Source organism: Patiria miniata, unplaced genomic scaffold (genome assembly GCF_015706575.1).
Source record: "Patiria miniata isolate m_02_andy unplaced genomic scaffold, ASM1570657v1 HiC_scaffold_16, whole genome shotgun sequence".
In the NCBI taxonomy this organism is placed as follows: domain Eukaryota; kingdom Metazoa; phylum Echinodermata; class Asteroidea; order Valvatida; family Asterinidae; genus Patiria; species Patiria miniata.
In genome coordinates, this window is record NW_024037054.1 from 3,973,506 (window position 1) to 3,997,709 (window position 24,204).

A 24,204-nucleotide genomic window follows, 5' to 3' on the forward strand; every position below is an offset into this window, starting at 1 on the left:
CAAAAGCTGAATAGTAATTTATTTATCATCGAGAAACACAAATGAGAAACACTGGTATTGTATTGGGGGAGGCATGGCTTACTTTGTTTTAAAGAAATAACTCAACTCCTTCTACCACTGCATTTTCGATTTCCACAAATCAACAGATTTCCAATGTAAAATAAATTAAGTCTAAACACTCTTTTGATTGTCACATGTCTGTAAATGACACTGTACATAGAACTACCGGCATAGACAGATATTACTGACTGTTGTTTCCATGTAAAATTGAAAAGAATTGTATTACATTTGTACAAAGATTGTAATGGTATTAAACTTACTGTATCTTCCATGCTGTTTCCATTGTTATTCCACTTTGGGACTTGTTCTTGTTTTATACAATCCTTGTTTTCTATGGGTTCCCCCTGAATTTATTGCATTGGTAATGCCATGAATGCTAGTAATATAATTAGATCTCCAAGAAAAATAATGCTGGTAACATAATTTAAGAAAGATCTCCAAGAAAGCCTTTTTGTGACATTTTCATTAGTTAAATGATTTTTGTTGGCCGGTTTTAAACACTCCAGACCAGTTGGAGTCTGGATATTGATATTCGGCTCGGGTCATTATCAGCATACAGACTCCAACCGGTCATAAACATAGTGTTTAATACCGGCCAAACACATATTTATTCCCATTCATGAATACCTTTTCGGTCAAAAAAAATCATAACTTTTCGTCCCAAAAGTCGAAACAAGAGAAAAATTAATTATTTCCAACGATTTTGTTCAACAAGTTTACTTCATGTTTTTTTGGGACACCCCTCTAGCTATATTATGTCTCTTTCACGAATCATCATAAACAACTCCTTATATGGAAATGGCATGAGTGTGGCACAAAACACAGCTGTGCCGGTGCATTGTGAATTAATAAGACTATGATTGAAATACTGACACACTGGTAGTGTATTGTGCATTCCTACATGAGGATTGTGAACGTCCAACCAATAAAACTAAAAGGCACCGGATTTCCATAGGAGTCCAAATTTCAAAGTGTTAAAGACCAATAGGAATGGGTAAAAGGTGGCTCATGGGGGGGGGGCTTGCACAACCACCTCCTCAAGATAGGTACACGTAGGTGAGGGAAAATTAGCATATTCTGAATAAACCCTGCCTTCCCTGGTGTTCAGTCATTCTTAAATGTTACAGGATAAGTGTGAAATGGGAACCATTGAAATAGAGGAACCATCATATTTTTGTGGTATAATTAGGGGGTTGTTACTTTCTGTAAATAGCGCCCTCTTTTGTTAATGCACAGAGGAGTTTAATGAGTTGACAGAGCTACGGGCTATGACGAACTGGTTACAACCAACTGAAGTCAATCAACTTTCACATTACGAAAGTGAAGTATTTCTTTCAACTGAAGTCAATCAACTTTCACAATATAAAAGTGAAGCATTCCTACGTGATTGCAGGCCTAGCTGCATTTCCAATTGTTTCCCTTGTTTAGGAGACTTATTACTTTTTAATAGTGAAAGTTTTTCCAACATGCTATCGTTTTCAAAGCAAGTTTTGTGAGAAAATCGACTTTAAGAGCTCCCAACAATGAAACTTCTGGTTCCTGGTTTAGAAATCAAACGGGACGTCCCCATCATCATGTGATTCAAATAACCATCATTCAATTTTCATGTAGGCCTCATGCAGAATTCTGATGCCTCGTAGACAAAAACGTAAATCAGGTACCGCAGTAAAAAGGTTCACAAAAGGCAAATGGTAAATGCGATTAACTTCATTTTTCCACAAATGGTTACTAATGAACATGTCATTCTTACAAGGTTAAAAAAGTTCAAAACTTCAAGTTAGTTTGGAAAAAAACATGGAAGCTTCAGCTTGGAAGCTTCAGCTGGATAAAAACTAATGTGATGACCTCAATAAGTAGCCATTAATTTCACGTGGTAATGCATTTTGTATTAGTCATACATTGTAGTTCGACACAGTTGCAACTGCAGTCTAATTGTATTCATTGTGATACTTTATGAACGACAATCATACATCCATTAATGTGATACTTTATGGGCTTGAGCAATGATCGTACATCCATGAACCCTTACCTCACCTAAAGCTACAAAATACTACTGAGTAGTAACCTGTAGTATGCATTTCTTTCCATTCAAGTGTGCACAACCCATGTAGTATTCTGTGGTATTTTTGGTCCTTGACCCCCCAAAGAGCCCTTGGGACATTAGGGTTAATTAAAATCTAACTGCAATCAGTTAATGTACATGTAGGTCTTCATTTTTCATAGTTTGGTTTTGGTCTCTGTGTAATTGGTCTAAAGGATTTCAACGTATCCGTCTAAAAAGTAAAATTCTTGGACTTGGAAGTACAGCTCTTGGTCTTGGTCGCCGAGTTGGCAGTCTTCATGACTTGGGGTTAAATAATTACAACTGTTGCGAGATTTGTAGAATGACTAGAGTGCGGTCCAATATTTTTCTGGGGCCCGAAGTTTTTCTTCAAAGCCTTTTTAGTCACACATTTGGGAAGAGGAACAAAAGAAAAGTCTTGATTTACACCATACACAAACGTGTATGTCTGTGTGTGTGTTATGTTATGCTGTGGTCATCATGGATCGTCAGCAGTACATTGATGAGGCCCACCGTCAGTTGGATAATCGCACTAACTATACCCGCCTTGACTCTGACCCCACAGGCACTTTCTGTCGAGATATACAACAGGTACTTGACGATATGCGATCACGTGACCAGTTGTCCAAGAAAGCTCACAAATTTCTTTCTCCCTCTGATTGTAGGACTGCCAGATTTTACCTTCTACCCAAGATTCACAAGGCTGGCAACCCCGGTAGACCCATCATCTCCGGTAATGGCTCACCCGCGGAACGCATCTCCCTGTTCATTGACAGTTTTCTCAAACCCCTTGTCCCACAGATTTCGTCATACATTCACGACACCCCAGACTTCCTACGCAAGCTTGAAGGAATCAAGGACCAGATTCCCAGCACGGCCATCATTGGGACTTTCGACGTCTCATCTCTGTACACCAACATCCCCCATGAGGACGGTGTTCGTGCTTGCTCCTTGGCCATGGCCAAGGCAGGACACACGACTCCTCCCATCAGTGATGTTGGCACCCTCATGAGACTTATACTAACGAAGAACAATTTTTCCTTCCTTGGTGAACACTATCTACAGGTACACGGCACTGCAATGGGCACTCGCATGGCCCCATCCATGGCTTGCCTCTTCATGGGTGACCTCGAAGAACGCATTCTTGCCTCGGCCCCATGTCGCCCTTGGATCTGGTGGAGATATATTGATGATGTTTTTTTCATCTGGACCAGCGATGAGGACAGTCTCTTGACCTTCACTAACCACATCAATTCCTTCCACAGAACTATCAAATTCACATCGGAGTTCTCGGCTCACCAAACCCACTTTCTGGATGTCACCGTCCGCAAGCAAGGCAACTCACTAACCACTGACCTGTATTCCAAACCCACAGACACCCACCAGTACCTCCACTCCTCCAGCTGTCACCCCAGGCACTGCAAAACTGGCATAGCGTTTAGCCAGGCACTCAGACTCAGAAGAATTTGTTCTAATGATTCCGATTTCTCCCGCCATACACAGATACTGAGGAACAACTTGGTGGCCAGGGGTCACAGCTCTCGCCAAGTTCATCGTGCCATTGCCAGAGCTAAAGCTATCCCCAGAAATCTAGCTCTCACGGGAAAGGCCCCTGATGCCATGGCCAAACCCATGATTCCCTTGGTTACCACGTTTCACCCCAATCTCCCTCCCCTTCGCAAAATCACTAATGACAATCATCATATCCTCCATACTTCAGATCGCCTTGCCCGCGCCATCCCCAACCGCCCCACATTGGCTTACAGGCGTCCTCGAAATCTACGGGACTTGATTGTTCGAGCTGAAGTCCCATCCTTAGATGCATCCCCTCCCACCCAGCATGGTACTTTCAAGTGCAGTTCCAGATGTGTTGTCTGCCAGATTCATATCCAGGAGTCTGACTCCTTTTCTGGCCACTCTTCTGTCACTACCCACAGAACCATTGGTAACATCACTTGTAACACCCCTAATGTCATATATCTTATTTCTTGCAGGGTCTGTGGAGTGCAGTATGTAGGTGAGACTAAGAATACGCTCAAGAAGCGTTTCTATGCCCACCGGTCAACGGTCAACACCAAGAAACTAGACACCCCTGTTGGTCATCACTTCAACCTGCCTAACCACTCCATTTCTGATATGATTTTGCAGGGCATTGAATCTCTTGGCCATCGCAAGGACTCAGTTCGCCTCAGCAGAGAGAAAGTGTGGATGAATCGTCTTCGAACTATTCAACCACATGGTCTCAACATCCAACTTGGAAATGATTAATATTTTTCTTCCTCCATTGTCTTCTGTTACAGATAATCCACCTGGTCTTCATTGTTTGTGTTTCCCCATCTTTCCCCATCTTTCATCCCTTTCCACCTCCATACTGTCCCCCCCCCCCCCCCCCCCCCGCATAATCCCCCTTCACTCCCACACTCTTTTGTCCGTTCCCACTCCCTGTGACCTTTGATCCTTCCCCTTTCTGGTCCCTCCCCTGTTCATACCAGACCCCTTGTGGTTTGCCATCTCCCTTTGTTTCTTTGTTCTCTCATCCACCCTCCCCTGCATCTTTCCACACCTTTCGCACCTAATCCTCCTTTTGTGTTTCTTCTTTCATCCCTGCATGTTTGTGTGCACCCCCATGTTAATGTATGTACCTCTGTCATTTCTGTTTTAGCCTCTGAAGAAGAACTTGCTAAGTTCGCTACGTCAGGCCACATTAATTTTTAGATTTGTTATGTTTTGGTTAGGTTAACTCTTGTCAGCACGATAACTTGAGAAATACTTTAGTTAGGAACTTGAAATCTGGAGGAATTGTGAAGTGGGAGGAATATCATCGCTCGGTAAAATCTTGACTTTTCCATTTCACGCAGCTTTGCCTCCTGAAACAGAAAAATCCAGATATTACCTTGTGATAAAATTCCTCCCATTCCACTCTGAGCCGCTCAATATTTGTATAATAATACCCCCATGAAAGATGTGTGCTTCACAGTATTGGATCTGCAGCAAAAACTCCTGGACCGAATCAGCAGATCATGGTATCATATTTCTTCTAAGAAGATTCTCCATCCATTGGTACAGGTGGTTTGAGTCTCAAGGTAGTGGAAGTATGCCATTGGGGGCCACCCTGTATAGTAGACTGTGGACTGGCAATTCTCAAGAGTCAGTTTGTGGTCTGTGGTGGGCGTGTCCAACTAGAATCAATGAATGGAGGCTGGTGACCTGAGCTGTTAATCAAAAATTGTTGCATAAGGCTACCTCCGCGAAGGGGCCACGTACAGAGTAGTTCTACAATATTTAATGAAAACAGACTTTATTGATCAGTGATCCCAATTTGGTTAAATTGTTGACCAACTGATTTCATGAACTTGCACAATACAGAAGTGCAAAGTGAAAGGCCTACCGGAAGCTGTACTTTAAATATTTATCTGAATGCTAACATGTGAATTTATCTATGTAAATAACAAGGTATCAGTTTTGAGGCAACTTTATTGATAAAATAATCGAATTTCGAGAGAAAACAAATAAAAAACCCAAAAAAGCCACATGTTTAAAAATCAAAAGGGATCACCATCATCATGTGATTAGTTTCTTGTTATATAAAACATAATCAGGTTGAAAGTTTACTTTGTAAGTTTTGATTTGGCATTACGTCAATTAAAATATTTCAGTTTTAGCACTCTATGTTCAAGTTAACTTTGTACAGGGAATTTGACCAAAAGTATGTCAGTTTCGATGTGATGTGCCAATGAGAGTATTTAAATGGAAAATTTGAACGTCAAGATCATTTTGCATCTTCTCACCAGCCTCATCACAGTACATCACTGTTCCAAAGTCTGAACTTAACAATGCATGGTGTTCACTGCACCTTGAGCCTGTAACGCTTATGCACTCTCTCCATTTCAAGTCAACCAGCAATCAAACTTGACATCAGTTCTCATCTCAGGCTGTCCAGTTCACCAGAGCCATCAGATCTCTAAGCAAAATTGGCCGCACGTATTATGGACAGTCCTTGCTGTTGTCTACTCCAAACCATGAATGGGTGACAACTTTGCTTCACATTGGCTGTCTATAAATTGACTTAAGAGGACAAATAGTTCTTGTTCAGACTCCAATTCTTTTTCCTATTGAATTGGAAGCAGTGAAATACACAGAACACTGGCTACAAAAGTCTTTGGTGAGAAACTATCTGAAACTGTATTGTGGAACAGCAACTTCTATTTTAGATGTTACTTCATGTTCTTGTACAAAGTTTAGTTTTCGGTGTACTTTTTGAGAGGCAAACCCCTTGCTGCTGAACATACCTGCAGGTATCCTGCAGTCAAACTTGTCTTGCTTGATTTCGTCGTCATCTGCAAACCAATCTGTTGTTCAGCTATCCATCCAGCGAGCAAATTTCTGCTGTGTTTCTCCACCCCACGTTATCTGTACAAGACACTGAACAATCACATACTAGACACTGCAAAAGGCTACACACAAGCAGGAAGACTCTGTGTCAATCATGTGGGTGCTCACCGCAAATGTCACCGTCTATGCCCAAGCTGCAACGTCCCTTGCTCAGCTGGACATTCTGGTCTGTACCTTCTTCACCTGTGTCATCCAGAACAACAGGGACAACTGCTCCGTGGCCTATTCCTTTCCCCAGAAGAATCATCCACTGATCTGGGATGAAACTGGACCATCTCCCTGGGCACCGATGAACGAATCCTTTGATGTACCAAGCAATGAAAGATACAAACTGTTGAACCACTCGTTGCGAATCCTTGTTTTTGAGAATCCGGCAGAGGCTGACAAGTATGTGTATTCCAATGCTGAGACTGTATTGTATGGTTTTGTCCTGCCTGTCCTTAAAGTATTAGGGATCCTGTCCATTCTGTCTTTTTACTTTACCCTTTGCAGAGTTGCCTCCATGCGGAATATCACTAATTTCTATCTGACTAATTTGGCTGTTGCAGATTTGATGGTCTTGATTTCAGAGGCCTTCCATGAGCAATGTGTGGCTTTGACAACACAAATTGACTGGGATGTATCATATTTGGGGAACTCGGCCCGAGCAGTTCTTACTCTTTTAACGTACACTAGGGATGTGGGTATGATTTCATCTATAGCCTTTGTAACACTGCTGTCGTATGATAGATACTTTGCCATCTGTTACCCTTTCCAACACCGTAATCTCAATCTGAAGCGACGGGCAATACGAGCAGCAGTTTGCATATGGTTTCTGTCTTTTTCCTTGAATTTGATTCATTTCGTTTTTCTGTTTCTAACCTCTAATGTACCACCATTTAAATGTCTTGTTTGGCCAACTGTAGAAAAGTATAAACATTTATCAGGTAATGTGTGGATGTTTTTGAATAGTGATGCAACTTTGGGCACTTTGAATCTGGTTGTAAGTTGCATGCTTTTCTGTGTATTCATGTTGAGTTTGATCCTCACAGTCACTTTCAATATGCTCCTCATTAAGAGACTGCGTGCACCAAATCCAACTGGTGATCAGATCCGAGGTCCGTCAAAACATCTACGAAGAGTTACTCTGATAATTGGCATCAACACAGCCGTGGTATTTGTCTGTTTTCTGCCTCAAGCTATATGTGCCCTAATTGTAATTTTATCGCATAGCAGGAAAGAAGTGAATGTTAATGATGATGTGGGATGGGGGTTGAATTTGATGGCTGCTTTCCTCAGAGTCATGAACTCGTCCATTAATTCAGTCATATTCAATGCTGGTAGTGGAAGGTACAGGAAGGCCTTTAAGCAAGCCTTCTGCTGCAGAAAAAGGCAGCAAGTACCAACGAACAATATCCCTCTGCAGACATTACCAAGAACAGATCCTGCTGATCGGATCAGATCATAGGATCCAAAAGCAAAACTCAACCCCCCCCCCCCCCCCTATCAAGTATGAGTTCCATCCAGGAACCTGGGTGTGACAGCTTGAGGCTGACCATACTCTGTCAGCCCTGACCTGTGGCTCACCTCGACTGATCGGTTGGAGTGGGTGGCTCAAAGTCCCATAGCTGGATTTGGAGACTGATGATGAGGAAAAATGTGTAGTTCTGTTAATAATATATGGTGGCATGTAAATATGTGATTACATTCTCATAGGGCTTTGAATTATGACGTCACACGTCACGTGATGACGTCATGATGACATCACATCAATTTTCATCTATTATCATCTATAACAACCTTCCGCTAGAAGGATCTCTAACATTTTATGACATCACCGTTAATTTTTTTTATAAAAAAAACTTAGCCAGAGCATACATCGTTGAAAGCAAGTTCACATCTTCTACCAATTTTAAATTACAAAGCACATCCAGTTTTAACTGGAAGGAAGGGTCACATGATTTTGCACGTACTATCAAAAATGAAGACCAAGGATTATTCTATCAATTCCCAAAAAAAGAAGTCATGTTCAGATCTCTCACGGTTAATTTTATCTTGATTTTCTTAAACGTGATGTCACTTGACCCATGATGACGTCACCATGAAGTCACTTTATTTTGTCATCTATAACACACCCCGGTCTAGGTACAAACCAACTTTCAACCCAATTGGACCTGTAGTTCTGTACACATAGGCCTTCAAAATATTCACCTATAATGTGATGTCACGTGACACACGATGACCTCATGATGACATCAATGTTCGACACCTATCTGCAGGTGTTGGTCTCTAAGTGTGTGCCAAGTATAAACGCAATCAGATTGATTTTAGTGCCCAAAGTGCCGGAAACAAACAAATGACTGAAAAAGAAAGAAAAAGAAGAGAACAAAATTCTTAACGAAAACAAAGGCTGTTTCGTCATGTTTGCCGATACAGCCAATAATGCAATCCACTCTTCCAAAAGTTTCTATAACTTCCAAAAGCTGCATAGTAATTTATTGTTTAGAAACACAAATTAGAAATACTGGCATTCGCAGCACGTCAGTTTTGTGTTGGGGGAGGCTAGGCATACTTTGTTTTAAAGAAATAATTTAACTCCTTTTACCACTACATTTTTGATTTCCACAAAGCAACAATTTTCAAATGTAAACAAAAATAAGTCTCAACACTCTTGATCATTACATGTACAATGTATCTGTAAATTAAACTGTACATAAAACCATAGAACTCACAGTTGTTTCCATGTAAAAATCAAAAGAAATGTATTACATTTGTACAGAGATTGTAATGGTATTAAACACACTGTATCATCCATGCTGTTATTTTGTGTGTTTCCTTTGTTATCACAATACTTGCTTTCTATGGGTTCCCCCTGAATTAAGTGCATTTGTAACGCTGATAACAGAATTAAAGAAAGATCTCCAAGAAAGCCTTTCTGTTACATTGTTATTAGTTAAAAGTTTTTTCTTAAAAAATAGTACTTTTTCTGAATCCATTTCTGAAACTTACAGCAAAAGCAAATTATTGTATATTCCCTTTAACACACCCTTGCTACCTGAAATCTTTAAAGCTGAAATATCCCAACATTGATAAAACAATTTATTCCACTCAATTTTCTGACCGAAAAGGAAGGAGGTGGAGGATATTAGAGCTGATGTTCAATAAAATATCAATTAGTGTTTGGTGTATTGAATAATATATGGCTCATGGGGGCGGGGCTTGCACAACTACCTCCTCAAGATAGGTACACGTAGGTGAAGGAAAAATTAGCATATTCTGCACAAACCCCGCCTTCCCTGGTGTTCAGTCATTCTTAAATGTTACAGGATAAGTGTGAAATGGGAACCATTGAAATAGAGGAACCATCGTATTTTTGTGGTGTAGCTGGGGGGGGGGGGAGGGGTTACTTTCTGTAAATAGCGCCCTCTTTTTTAATGCACAGAGGAGTTTAATGAGTTGACAGGGCTACGGGTTATGACAAACTGGTTACTACCAACTGAAGTCAATCAACTTTCACATTACGAAAGTGAAGTACTCCTTTCAACTGAAATCAATCAACTGTCACAATACGAAAGTGAAGCATTCCTTTGGCAGGCCCAGCTGCAATTACAAGTTCCCCTTGTTTAGGAGATCAACTTAATATTTTTAATAGTGAAAGTTTTTTTTTCCCAACATGCTATCGCTTTTCAAAGCAAGTTTTGTGAGAAAATCAACTTTAAGAGCTCCCAACAACGAAGCTTCTGGTTCCTGGTTTAGAAATCGAACGGGACGTCCCCATCATCGTGTGATTCAAATAACCATCATTCAAGGTCTTGATTATTCAAAAATCTTATTTTCATGTAGGCCTTATGCAAAATTCTGTTGCCTCATAGACAAAAACGTAGATCGGGTACCGTATTAAAAAGGTTTACAAATGGTTAATGGGATTAACTTCATTTTTTTTACCACAATGTTTCTGATGAATATATTTCATTCTTACAAAGTTTAAATAAAAAGTTCAAAACTTCAACTTGGTTTTGAGGAAAGTATGGCTCCTTGGCATTATTGCAGGTTTTTTTACTCGCCTTGTAGGAGAATTTGAAATCTTCAGCTGGATAAACACTAATCTGATGAACATGGTGATGCATTTTGTATTAGTCATACATTGTTAGTAGTTCGACACAGTTGCTAGTGCAACTGCAGTCTAATTGTATTCATTGTGATAATTTATGAGCGACGATCATACATCCATTAACCCTCCTGCTGTCAAAAAGTCACAGGCAGTCAACAAAAATACACATGCCTTTTACACAGGCTAGACACTAACAGTCAGATCATATTTCAAGCAAGCACTGTAAGTAGTCAAATTCAGTCAGCAGACAAGTGGTAGGCACAGCTGGCTTATCAATCAGCTACAGTCAAAGCATAGCTGTACCAAGTTACATGAACAGTCATAGCCAGTCAATACTGCTTTATGTAGGCTGTGAGCTCTTGACTGTTGAAAACAGTCACTTGACTGAAAGAACAACTTGGCACAGAATGTATGTTTGCATAGGAGGGTTTAAAAATGTCATACTTTATGGGCTTAGCAACGATCATACATCCATTAATTAAAGTCTAACTGCAATCAATTAACCCTAACCGCCTAGAATTTTTCAAAATTTTCTTTGCCAAAGTGGAGGAATTTGGAGGATTGAGTTTACATGGCAAAAGTGCGTTACTGATTTTGTAGGATGCACTTTGTCAAGGTCTTAGGCTGGACCTTGTGTTGTTTTAGCTCACCCATGCATAAATGTAGGATTGATTATGCTTGAAATCCTCCGTTCTGCTCCAGGATGTCATTGGCCGAGCCTCAAAATATTGACGGCCACTGCCGCAGGATTTTGCTTGATTCAGGCAGTGGTCACCCCTCTGCGGACCATATTTAAGAAATAGTGGAGGAATTTGCAGGATTGAGGCTACATGTATATGCTATTTGTCTATGAGGCCAATTGGAAGATTTTGCAGGATTGAGGCTACATCCTAGCCAAAATGCGTAGGGAGTTAGTTAATAGTGCTGGTCTTCATTTTCATTGTTTGGTTTTGGTCTCTGTGTTGGTCTTAAGGATTTCAATGTATTGGTCTTTGAAGTAAAATTCTTTGCCTTGGAAGTACAGGTCTTGATCTTGGCCGCCGAGTTGGCAGTCTTCGAGACTTGGGGTTAAATAGTTACAACTGTTGAGAGACTTGTAGAGTGACTAGAGAGCGGTCCAATATTTTTCTGGGGCCCGAAGTTTTTCTTCAATGCCTTTTTAGTCGCACTTTTGGGAAGAGGTACAAAAGAAAAGTCTCGATTTACACCTGTACACAAACGTGTATGTCTGTGTGTGTGTTATGTTTTGGTTAGGTTAACTCTTGTCAGCACAATAACTTGAGAAATACTTTACTTAGGAACTTGACATTTGGAGGAATTGTGAAGTGGGAGGAATATCATCACTCGGTAAAATCTGGACGTTATACAATAAATCTGGTTATACAATATTTAATATTTTGATAACAATATTTAAGTGAAAGGCTTAGCTGTACTATAAATATTTATCTGAATGCTAACATGTGAATTTATATGTAAATAACAAGGTATCGGTTTTGAGGCAACTTTCTTGATAAAAACAAAAAATCAATTCTAAGAGCACACAGATACAAAACCAAGAAAAGCCACTTATGTTCGAAGTTTTTATATACAACATAATCAGGATGAAAGTTGCTTTGTCAGTTTTGATTTGGCATTTGGTCATTTTAAGTTAAGCACTCTATGTTCAAGTTAACTTCGTAGAGAGAAATTGACCGCAAGTATATCAGTTTCGATGTGATCCGCCAATGAAAGTATTTAAATGGAAAATTTGATCGTCAAGATCATTTTGCATCTTCTCACCACCCTCATCACAGTACATCACTGTTTCAAAGTCCGAACTCAACAATGCATGGTGTTCACTGCACCTTGAGCCTGTAACGCTTATGCACTCTCTCCATTTCAAGTCAACCGGCAATCAAACTTGACATCAGTTCTCATCTGAGGCTGTCCAGTTCACCAGAGCCATCAGATCTCTAAGCAAAATTGGCCGCACGTATTATGGACTGCCCTTGCTGTTGTCTACTCCAAACACATGAATGGGTGACAACTTTGCTTCACATTGGCTGTCTATAAATTGACTTGAAGAGGACAAATAGTTCTTGTACAGACTCCAATTCTTTTTCCTGTTAAATTGGAAGCGGTGAAATACAGAGAACACTGGCTACAAAAGTCTTTGGTGAGAAACTATCTGAAACTGTATTGTGGAACAGCAACTTTTATTTTAGATGTTACTTCATGTACAGTACTTGTACAAAGTTTAGTTTTCGTTGTACTTTTTGAGAGGCAAACTGCCTTGCTGCTGAACTAACCTGCAGGTATCCTGCAGTCTAACTTGTCTTGCTTGATTTTGTCGTCATCTGCAAACCAATCTTTTGTTTAGCTCTTCATTCAGTGAGCAAATTTCTGCTATGTATCTCCACCCCACGTTATCTGTACAAGACACTGAACAATCACATACCAGACACTGCAAAAGGCTACACACAAGCAGGAAGACTCTGTGTCAATCATGTGGGTGCTCACCGCAAATGTCACCGTCTATGCCCAAGCTGCAACGTCCCTTGCTCAGCTGGACATTCTGGTCTGTACCTTCTTCACCTGTGCCTTCTACAACCACAGCGACAACTGCTCCGTGGCCTATTCCCCACCCCTGATGGACCATCCACTGATCTGGGATGAAATGGGACCATCTCCCTGGGCACCGATGAACGAATCCTTTGATGTACCAAGCAATGAAAGATACAAACTGTTCAACCACTCATTGCAAATCATTGCTTTTGAGAAACCGGCAGAGGCTGACGAGTATGTGTATTCCAATGCTGAGACTGTATTGTATGGTTTTGTCCTTCCTGTCCTCGAATTACTAGGGATCCTGTCCATTCTGTCTTTTTTTTTTACCCTTTGCAGAGTTGCCTCCATGCGGAATGTCACTAATTTCTACTTGAGTAATCTGGCAGTTGCAGATTTGATGGTCTTGATTTCACTTGGCACTCATAAGCAATGTGTGGCTTTGACAACACAAACTGAATTTGATTTATCATATTTGGGGAACTCAGCCCAAGCAGTTCTGACTCTTGTAACGTACACTTCGGATGTGGGCATTATTTCATCTTGAGCCTTTGTAACACTGCTGTCTTATGATAGATATTTTGCCATTTGTCACCCTTTCCAACACCGTAATCTCAATCTGAAGCGACGGGCAATACGAGCAGCAGTTTGCATATGGGTACTGTCTTTTTCCATGAATTTGATTGATTTCTTTTATCAGTTTCTGGCCTTTAATGCACCACCCTTCAAATGTCTTGTTTGGCCAACTGAAGAAAAGTATAAACATCTATCAGGTAGTGTGCAGGTGCTTGTGAGTAATGATGCAACTTTGCGCACTTTGCATCTGGTTTTAAATTGCATTTTTTTCTGTGTATTCATGTTGGGTGTGATCCTCACAGTCACTTTCAATATGCTCCTCATTAAGAGACTGCGTGCACCAAATCCAACTGGTGATCAGATCCGAGGTCCGTCAAAACATCTACGAAGAGTTACTCTGATACTTGGCATCAACACAGCCGTGGTATTTGTCTGTTTTCTGCCCCAAGCTATAACTGGCCTAATTGCAATTATATTGTATATCAGGGAAGAAGTGAATGTAAATGAAGATGTGAAATGGAAGTTGATTTTGATGACTGCTTGCCTCAGAGTCATCAACTCTACCATTAATTCAGTCATATTCAATGCTGGTAGTGGAAGGTACAGGAAGGCCTTTAAGCAAGCCTTCTGCTGCAGAAAGAGGCAGCAAGTACCAACAAACAAAATCCCTCTGCAGACATTACCAAGAGCAGATCCTGCAGATAGAATCAAATCATAGGATCAAAAGGCAAACTCCCCCCCCTCCCACCAACAAAATAGTAGTCTGTATAATATACCATGGCATGGTCTATGATATGTGAGCAGATTTGCTGAGTAATTAGGCAAGACCCCGCCATTTGACATCCTAGATTTTAACCAATCAGCAGGCGCTTTCTAATATCAGTTCTTCAGTCATTTACATGTTGCGCGTCATAGACAATTGATTAAAAAAACCTGTCACGCGCTCAGTATCATGTTACGTGATATGCGCCGGCTGTTGTTGCATTACAAAACACTCCATTCGAATAGACCAATCAAACTATTAAGTCCTGCTTTGGTAATGAAATGACATCACGACTTAGTAAAGTTTATTCCAATTGGCTGGCGCACGGCTTGCATATATCTACATGTCAAGACATACCAGACGTTATACAGGAGACTTGCTCCGTGGATAACGGGTAATTCTCAGACTAGTTCCATAGCAACTTCCAAAACTTCCATGATAATATATCGTTCTGTCATTGTTCGGCTTTTCTACAACTTAAAAATAGTGCTATTGCAGCACTTCAGTTTTGAAAGGGGAGCATGGTTCACTTTGTTTTTAAGAAATAATTCAACTTCTACCATCGCATTTTTATATATTATTTACACAAGTGAACAGCCGTGCAGATTGAACTTGATTTAAGCCTCTACACTCTGTTGTGTGTTATCTGTAAAGTACACTGTACATAGAACTGAGAATTGTCTCAATGTAAAAAGAAAGGAAACATGTCACATTTGTTCAAAGATTGTAATGGTATTAAACAGTTTGTATCTTGCATGATGTCATTTTGTGTTTGGTTTGTCAGTATGCCAACAATCTTTGCATGCTATTGGTTCTCTCTGGATTCAATGTGAAGCTGGCAATAGAATGTAACAAAAAAGGGTCTCCAAGAAAACTTTGCTGTGACATTGTCATCTCTTAAAGAATTGTTATTAAGTATAATGCTTTAATGATGGATATGTGTTGTTAAAAATTATGTCTGCTTCCAGGAAATGGGGGAGGGGGGGGGGTTGATATAAAAGAAGGTTGAGTGTTGATTCTAAATGTTGCTGAAAAATGATGAAAAATGTAAATGTTCCAGGGGCGGATCCAGCTTTCAGGAAATGGGGGGGGGGGTGGATATAAAGGAGGTTGAGTGTTATGCATGCTGAAGGCACACCCTGATGTGGGAGGGCATAGCCTCTGAAAAATTTGAATTGTATGATGTTTTTTCCTTCATTTAAAGGCAATTCTACAACAAGATTAAAACTTTGGAAATGGGGGGGGGGGATTTTTAAGGGGTGGGGGTTTGATTTTTGGGGGTTCCCTGGTAATTTGTTATCTACGATATCTTCTCCTGCATTCTAAACCAATTCCAGAACAATTTAGGAACTTCAGCTTTCTGTACATAGGCGTAATTTTCTGAATTTTGCACATGTATCGCCCTGAAAAGCACCAAATATTGGCCCTTTGTGTGTATAATCTTTGGTTTTGAACAACGCCCCCATCGCGATGGTACCAGGGCCCCCCCCCCCCCTTTGGATTTTACGGAGGCCAAGTGTTCGGAGAAAAAAAATTGATGCCATTTTACCCCGGATGTGCAAGTGCCCTTTTCAAAAAATTTGTCCCCCAATAACAATGACCATGCTACGCCACTGCTGTATATTATTTTGACCCCATTTCATTAGTTTGATTAGTTAGCGACTGAATGGGGGAGTTGCAACACCCCAGCCCCCACCCCTTCTGCCCCCACCCCCTCCCCTCTCTAGATCTGTTACTGCCTCCCTACCCACCGGCCCTTTCTCCACCAACCCTGTAAGGGGGAATTTTCAAATAAATACACACAGTACCACCTCCAAGGGTTATCTGTTGGGCCTTAACACATCGCCGCTACCCCAAGTCTTGAAAGCTGAACTATTCCAACATCGATAACTCAACTTGAAAATTGTTCCCATCCAATTTTCTGACCTAAAATGAAAGAGGTGCAGCGGAAGGGCTGGTAACCATATAATTTGCAACTGGATATGGTGTATTGAAACATAGATGGCTCGTGGGAGAGGGGCGCGTAATTTTTATTCCTAGGAGAGTTAGGGGCAATGTCATGAATAATTCATGTTTATCCATGAGAACGGACAATGACATCAACAGCATTGTTGTTGTTAGTTACTCAACTAGTTACAATACATTAAAGCATTTTAAAGAACGGTTGTCGTCGAACTACCACACAGTAGCCCAGTGGATAGCGAGATGAGCTTATGGATACAAAGATCCCTGGTTCGAATCCACGTCATCGATGCTCATTTTCATCAGCTATTTTTCTTCTCCAAATTTATCACTGAAATAATTTTAAATTAAGGGGAAAATAGAACGAGAACCTAAGTCTTGCAATGATTCAAAGGAAAAACTGAATTATTCATGACATTGCCCCTAACACTCCTAGGAAAACAAATTACGCGAGAGGGGCTTGCATAACTGCCCCATTTTGTTAGGGGAGGGAACATTATCACCATCTTTGCCATATTCATAATATAATGACTCTGGGTTCATTGATATGCAAGGATTCTTCAATGTTGTGGATGTTGTTGTGGATGTTGAGTTGTGGATGGGAACCAGTGAAATGTAAGAGCCATCACTTCCTTCTGGTTCATATTGTAAACAGTGCCCTCTTATTATAGCCACTTTCAGAGTGGTTCTACAAAAGTCCTTAAGGGGCACATTCAAAAGTTTGGATGTTTTCAAATTTTGATGTTTTTTTCTCCAAAATGTGGGTGGGTCAAATTGATTTATTGAAATTTTTGTAAATCGAAATTCACTTTTTCCAATTAAAAAGATAGAAAATAGCTCTTTTGACTTGCCAATTCAACTCTCTGCATTCCGATTTGTAAACCCTTTGCCCGTACCGTACGGATACAGTATGCATCCGGTACATGTACAATGTACCGTGTATTACGTCCATCGGAGCACCATATGCATGGGGACCAGTGAAGTTAGACTTAAAGCATGCGTAAATTCAGTGCGTTGTGCAAAGGGAGCAGGATACCACGTTCATTTTGTCTTAATACATGCCACGAGTGTCGGTTGGAAATCGTGACAATGAAATAAACCTACTTGTGTTCAAGATTACTTAGGCAACCTGCATGCATATTGCATGAGCGTGGTATATATGCATGCAATGAACATGGCAGCGCCCCCACATCTGGAAAGCGCGAGTTTAGAGTTCCAATTTTTTTTTCTATTAAACACGACGGAAATTTCTAAATAAACTTCATGAATAATGGGAGTCAATAATACACCTCTTTACACCAAGACAAAAGTTTTTTTTGTAAGCGAACTGACACTTTTTATTACCGTTTAGAATTGACTAGTTGTACATGTACGTGTTTCCAGGTGGATTCCTTATACGTACGGGAATGCCAGTGGGCCGTGTTGTTGCAAAGGTACTGTATACGGACTGCAGCTGCATATCGCCGTCAATGAAATGAACATTCGTTATGTTTTTTATTGAATGGAAAATCAAAAGTTTAAGATCGAAAATTGGGGTGGGTGGGTGGGTGGGTCAAAACAATTTGAAAATTTAAAAACATCGAAAATTTGGAATGGCCCCTTTACAAGAAAAAATTGACTGATCAGCAATCTCAAGATAGTTACACTTTCAACCGACTTATTTTAAGAACTTCACAATACAAAAGTACACATTGAAAGGCCTAGCCGTACTTTCAATATTTTTCTTTCAATATTTGTCTTAATGCTTGTAAACGTGTGAATTTATTAATAACATGGAATCGGTTGTGAGGCAATGTTCTTGTGAGAAAATCTACTCCAAGAGAACGAAACAAAGAAGCTAACAAGTTAAGATATAAAAAGAATACCACCCATCATCATGTGATTTTTTCTTTTTATAAAGCACTGTATCTTCAAGTTAAATTTGTGGAGTGAAAGTGACCACATACATACATGAACATGTCAGTTTCGATGCAGTGCACCTGTGAAGGTATTTAAATCGAACACTTGCTCTTCAAGATCATTGTGCATTTCCTGAGCAGCCACATCACAGTGCGTCGTTGGTCCAACTTGCTATAAGTACACAGCGCATGGTGCCTTGATCCTGGAACACTTGTCCGTGCACGTATGCACTCTCTCAATGACAACTAAACCAGCAATCAAACTTGAAGTCGGTTCGCATCCCAAGCCAGCCAGTTAACGGGGCCATCACTTCTCTCTGGAAATTGACGTCCCATGCTATGGACATGTCTTGCTTCCTCTGTTGCTTCCTCCAAGAAAACACGAAGCAGTGACAACTTGGTGTCACATTTGCCGTTCGTTGATTTGAGAGGGCCACTAGATCTGACAATTTAGTCTTCGAACACAGATTCCAACTTCTTTCCTACCATAGGAAGTCAAAAATATCTAGAAGTACCTGGCTACATCTCTTGGGTCATAACCTACGGAACTGTAAACTGTACCAAAGTAAATGGTCCTTTGAGCAGTTGTCAGTTACAATTGTACTTCTGGTGCGTTTTCTTCGGAAAAAACTTTGTTCCGTGTACTATATTTGAGAGGCAAGCTGTTAGCTTGTAATTCCCAACTGTACTGCTGCTGAATAAACCTTCAGTCTTCCTCACCATTCATACTTGATTTCGTTGTCATCTGCGAACCACTTCTTTGTTCAGCTCTTTATTCAGGGAGCAAACTTCTGCTGTGTTTCTCTACCCAACTTTATCTGTACAAGACACTGAACAATTGGATTTACTAGTATCAGACACGGGTAGCATCAAGACTCTGTGTCAATCATGTTGTTGTACCGTGGAAATGTCACCATCTATGCCCAAGCTACAACATCCCTTGCTCAGCTGGACATGCTGGTCTGTACCTTCTTCACCTGTGTCTTCCAGAACCACAGCGACAACTGCTCCCTGGCCTATTCCCCACCCCTGACGGACCATCCACTGATCTGGGATGAAACGGGACCACCTCCCTGGGCACCGATGAACGAATCCTTTGATGTACCAAACAATGAAAGATACAAACTGTTCAACCACTCGTTGCTAATCCTTGCTTTTGAGAATCCGGCAGAGGCTGAAGGGTCTGTGTATTCCAATGCTGAGACTGTGTTGTATGGTTTTGTCCTTCCTGTCCTCAAACTATTAGGGATCCTATCCATTCTGTCTTTCTTCTTTACCCTTTGCAGAGTTCCCTCCATGCGGAATATCACTAATTTCTATCTGACTAATTTGGCTGTTGCAGATTTGATGGTCTTGATTTCAGAGACCACTCATCAGCAATGCGTGGTTTTGACAACACAAACTACATGGGATATATCATATTTGGGGAACTCAGCCCAAGCAGTTCTTACTCTCTTACCATACACTAAGGGTGTGGGTGTTATTTCATCTATAGCCTTTGTAACACTGCTGTCGTATGATAGATATTTTGCCGTCTGTTACCCTTTCCAACACCGTAATCTCAATCTGAAGCGACGGGCAATACAAGCAGCAGTTTGCATATGGTTTCTGTCTTTTTCCTTGGATTTGATTAATTTCTTTAAACAGTTTCTGGTCTTGAATGTACCACCAATGAAATGTCTTGTTTGGCCAACTGAAGAAAAGTATAAACATCTATCAGGTAATGTGCTGGTGTTTTTGAGTAATGATGCAACTTTCCTCACTTTGAATATGGTTTTAATGTACATGTATTTCTGTGTATTCATGTTGAGTTTGATCCTCACAGTTACTTTCAATATACTCCTTATTAAGGGACTGCATGCACCAAATCCAACTGGTGATCAGATCCGAGGTCCGTCAAAACATCTACGAAGAGTTACTCTGATAATTGGCATCAACACAGCTGTGGTATTTGTCTGTTTGCTGCCTCGAGCTGTAATTGCCCTAATTGCAATTGTATCGCTTAGCAGGAAAGAAGTGAATGTAAATGATGATGTGGCATGGAAGTTGAATCTGATGCTTGCTTGCTTCAGAGTCTTGAACTCTTCCATTAATTCAGTCATATTCAATGCTGGTAGTGGAAGGTACAGGAAGGCCTTCAAGCAAGCCTTCTGCTGCAGAAAGAGGCAGCAAGTACCAACAAACAATATCCCTCTGCAGACATTGCCAAGAACAGATCCTGCAGATAGGATCAGATCATAGGATCCAAAGCAAAACTCCCCCTCCCAGAGAGAAAAGGAAAAAAATAATGTAATCCTCATAGTGCTGCAGCCGAACCCCAAACCGAATTAAACATAGCCAAACATGGCATTCTAAACCGAACTGAACTGAACCGAAATTGTCGGTTCAGAAGTTTGGAAAATTTCTTTAAAATTTTTTAAAGTGGTAGAAATGCTAAAATTGAAGTGCATGGATGATTGAATTCACAGTGTTAACAAATCACTATATTCATCTTCATTGTTTGGTGGGCTAAACTCGGTGATTGTCCGTCTTCGGTGTGCATAATCCGTACAACGTAGCATTGCTATAGTGTAGACCATGTGTACATAATGCAGGTCGCACGTGGTAAGCAAAATCAATGCATTGTTCAATAAATAAAAAGACCCCCAAAATAGACAGAGCGCATTCATGCAGGCTAGAGGGGTTACTGGTATTGCTCACGATGTGGTATTGCATGTATTGGAGAAACCGCTTTTTTATTGCGCGCGCTGTGGTAGCAATGTTCATGCATTTTGTTATCGCAACCGTAGTGCAGGAAGTCGATGCCAATGCGTGATTTTCTAAATTTACACAAAGGATTTCGTTGCGCTTTTTGTAGGGGACCGAGAGTAACACGCCGACTTGAGCGAAATGGCGACTTACCAAAAGCCGATTTACAGCGTGATCTGGCAAACGTACAGATGTATGTATGTACATTGTACATGTACTTCCGATCCGAACCGATGTTTGAGGAAAAAAATCTGATATGAACCTAACCGAACCTGGAGGATTAGTTTCAGCACTAAATCCACCGGTATTCGCTGACGTCAGTTTTATGTTGGGAGAGGCATGGCTTACTTTGTTTTAAAGAAATACCCCAACGCCTTCTACCACTGCATTTTTGATTTCCACAAATCAACAGATTTCCAATGTAAAATAAATTAAGTCTAAACACTCTTTTGATTGTCACATGTCTGTAAATGACACTGTACATAGAACTACCGGCATAGACAGATATTACTGACAGTTGTTTCCATGTAAATTGAAAAGGAAATGTATTACATTTGTACAAAGATTGTAATTGTATTAAACTTACTGTATCTTCCATGCTGTTTCCTTTTTCATTCCACTTTGGGACTTGTTCTTGTTTTCTACAATCCTTGTTTTCTATGGGTTCCCCCTGAATTAATTGCATTTGTAATGCCATGAATGCATAATATAATTAGATCTCCAAGAAAAATAATGCTGGTAACATAATTTAAGAAAGATCTCCAAGAAAGCCTTTCTGTGACATTTTCATTAGTTAAATGATTTTTGTTGGCCGGTTTTAAACACTCCAGACCAGTTGGAGTCTGGATATTGATATTCGGCTCGGGTCATTATCAGCATACAGACTCCAACCGGTCATAAACATAGTGTTTAATACCGGCCGAACGCATTTATTCCCATTCATACATACCTTTTCGATCAAAAAATCATAACTTTTCGTTCCAAAAGTCAAAACAAGAGAAAACTTATATATTTCCAACGGTTTTGTTCAACAAGTTTACTTCATGTTTTTTGGGACACCCCTCTAGCTATATTATGTCTCTTTCACGAATCATCATAAACAACTCTTATATGGAAATGGCATGAGTGTGGAACAAAACGCAGCTGTGCCGGTGCATTGTGAATTTAAGACTATGAAATACTGACACACTGGTAGTGTATTGTGCATTCCTACATGAGGATTGTGAACATCTAACCAATAAAACTAAAAAGCACTGGATTTCATAGGAGTCCAAATTTCATGTAACACTGGAAAAGTGTTAAAGACCAGTAGGAATGGGTAAATTGTTTTAGGTATTTATGAATGAAAAATGAATATACAATGGTGAATATCATGTCCCCTTTCTTTCCCCCTCTGCCCCGCCCTGTAAGGGGGAAATTTGTAATGTAAAGACAGAGTAGCACATCAAATTGTTTTCTGTTAGGGCTCAACATCCTTGCTACCCCAAAGCTTAAAGCTAAAATATCCCAATATTGATAAAACACTTAACAATTTATCCCACTCAATTTTCTGACCTAAAAGGAAGGAGGTGGAGGAAAGTAGAGCTGATGTTCGATAAAATATCCAGTAGTATTTGGTGTATTGAATAATAGGTGGTTCATGGGGGGAGGGGCTTGCACAACCACCTCCTCAAGATAGATACACGTAGGTGAGGGAAAATTAGCATATTCTGCACAAACCCCGCCTTCCCTGGTGTTCAGTCATTCTTAAATGTCACAAGATAAGTGTGAAATGGGAACCATTGAAATAGAGGAACCATCACATTTTTGTGGCGTAGCTAGGGGGGTGTTACTTTCTTTAAAAAGCGCCCTCTTTTTTCATGCACAGAGGAGTTTAATGAGTTGACAGAGCTACGGGTTATGACGAACTGGTTACAACCAACTGAATTCAGTCAACTTTCACATTACGAAAGTGAAGTATTTCTTTCAACTGAAGTCAATCAACTTTCACAATATAAAAGTGAAGCATTCCTACGTGATTGCAGGCCCAGCTGCACTTCCAATTGTTTCCCTTGTTTAGGAGACTTAAGATTTTTAATAGTGAAAGATTTTTTGAAAAAAATCAGCTTTAAGAGCTCCCAAAAGAAGACACAAAGAAACTTGTGCTTCCTGGTGTAGAAATCAAACGGGACGTCCCCATCGTCGTGTGATTCAAATAACCATCAGTCAAGGTCTTGATTATTAAAAAAAAAAATATTTTCATGTAGGCCCTATGCAAAATTCTGATGCCTCGAAGACAAAAACGTAAATCGAGTACTGCAGTAAAAAGGTTCACAAAAGGCAAATGGTAAATGCGATTAACTTCATCTTTTCACACAAGGTTTCTGATGAATATATGTCATTCTTACAAGGTTTAAATAAAAAGTTTAAAACTTCAACTTGGTTTTGAGAAAAGTATGGCTCCTTGGCATTATTGCAGGTTTTTTTACTCACCTTGTAGGAGAATTTGGAATCTTCAGCTGGATAAACACTAATCTGATGAACGTGGTGATGCATTTTGTATTAGTCATACATTGTAGTTTGACACAGTTGCCAGTGCAACTGCAGTCTAATTGTATTTATTGTGATACTTTATGCGCGACGATCATACATCCTTTAACCCTCCTGCTGTCTAAAAGTCGCAGGCAGTCAAAAAAAATACACATGCCTTTTACACAGGCTAGGCACTAACAGTCTGATCATATTTCAAGCAAGCACTGTAAGTAGTCAAATTCAGTCAGCAGACAAGTGGTAGGCACAGCTGGCTTATCAATCAGCTACAATCAAAGCATAGCTGTACCGAGTTACATGAACAGTCATAGCCAGTCAATACTGCTTTATGTACGCTGGGAGCTCTTGACTGTTGAAAACAGTCACTTGACTGAAAGAACAACTTGGCACAGAATGTATGTTTGCATAGGAGGCCGGTTTAAAAATGTGATACTTTATGGGCTATAGCAACGATCATACATCCATTAATTAAAGTCTAACTGCAATCAATTAACCCTAACAGCCTAGAATTCTTTAAAATTTTCTTTGCCAAAGTGGAGGAATTTGGAGGATTGAGTTTACTTGGCAAAAGTGCGTTACT

At 40.2% G+C, this 24,204-nt stretch overlaps 1 protein-coding gene and 1 pseudogene across 1 annotated transcript; both read left to right on the top strand.

The window, feature by feature from the left end:
* The first annotated feature begins 13,087 nt into the window (after positions 1-13,087).
* LOC119723196 lies at positions 13,088-14,442 on the top strand (annotated as a pseudogene).
* A 4,793-nt stretch (positions 14,443-19,235) lies between these two features.
* LOC119722703 (delta-type opioid receptor-like) lies at positions 19,236-20,716 on the top strand. Its single transcript, XM_038192957.1, has one exon. The coding sequence runs from the start codon at positions 19,236-19,238 to the stop codon at positions 20,586-20,588; it is 1,353 nt and encodes a 450-aa protein (XP_038048885.1). The 3' UTR covers positions 20,589-20,716.
* Positions 20,717-24,204: the final 3,488 nt, after the last annotated feature.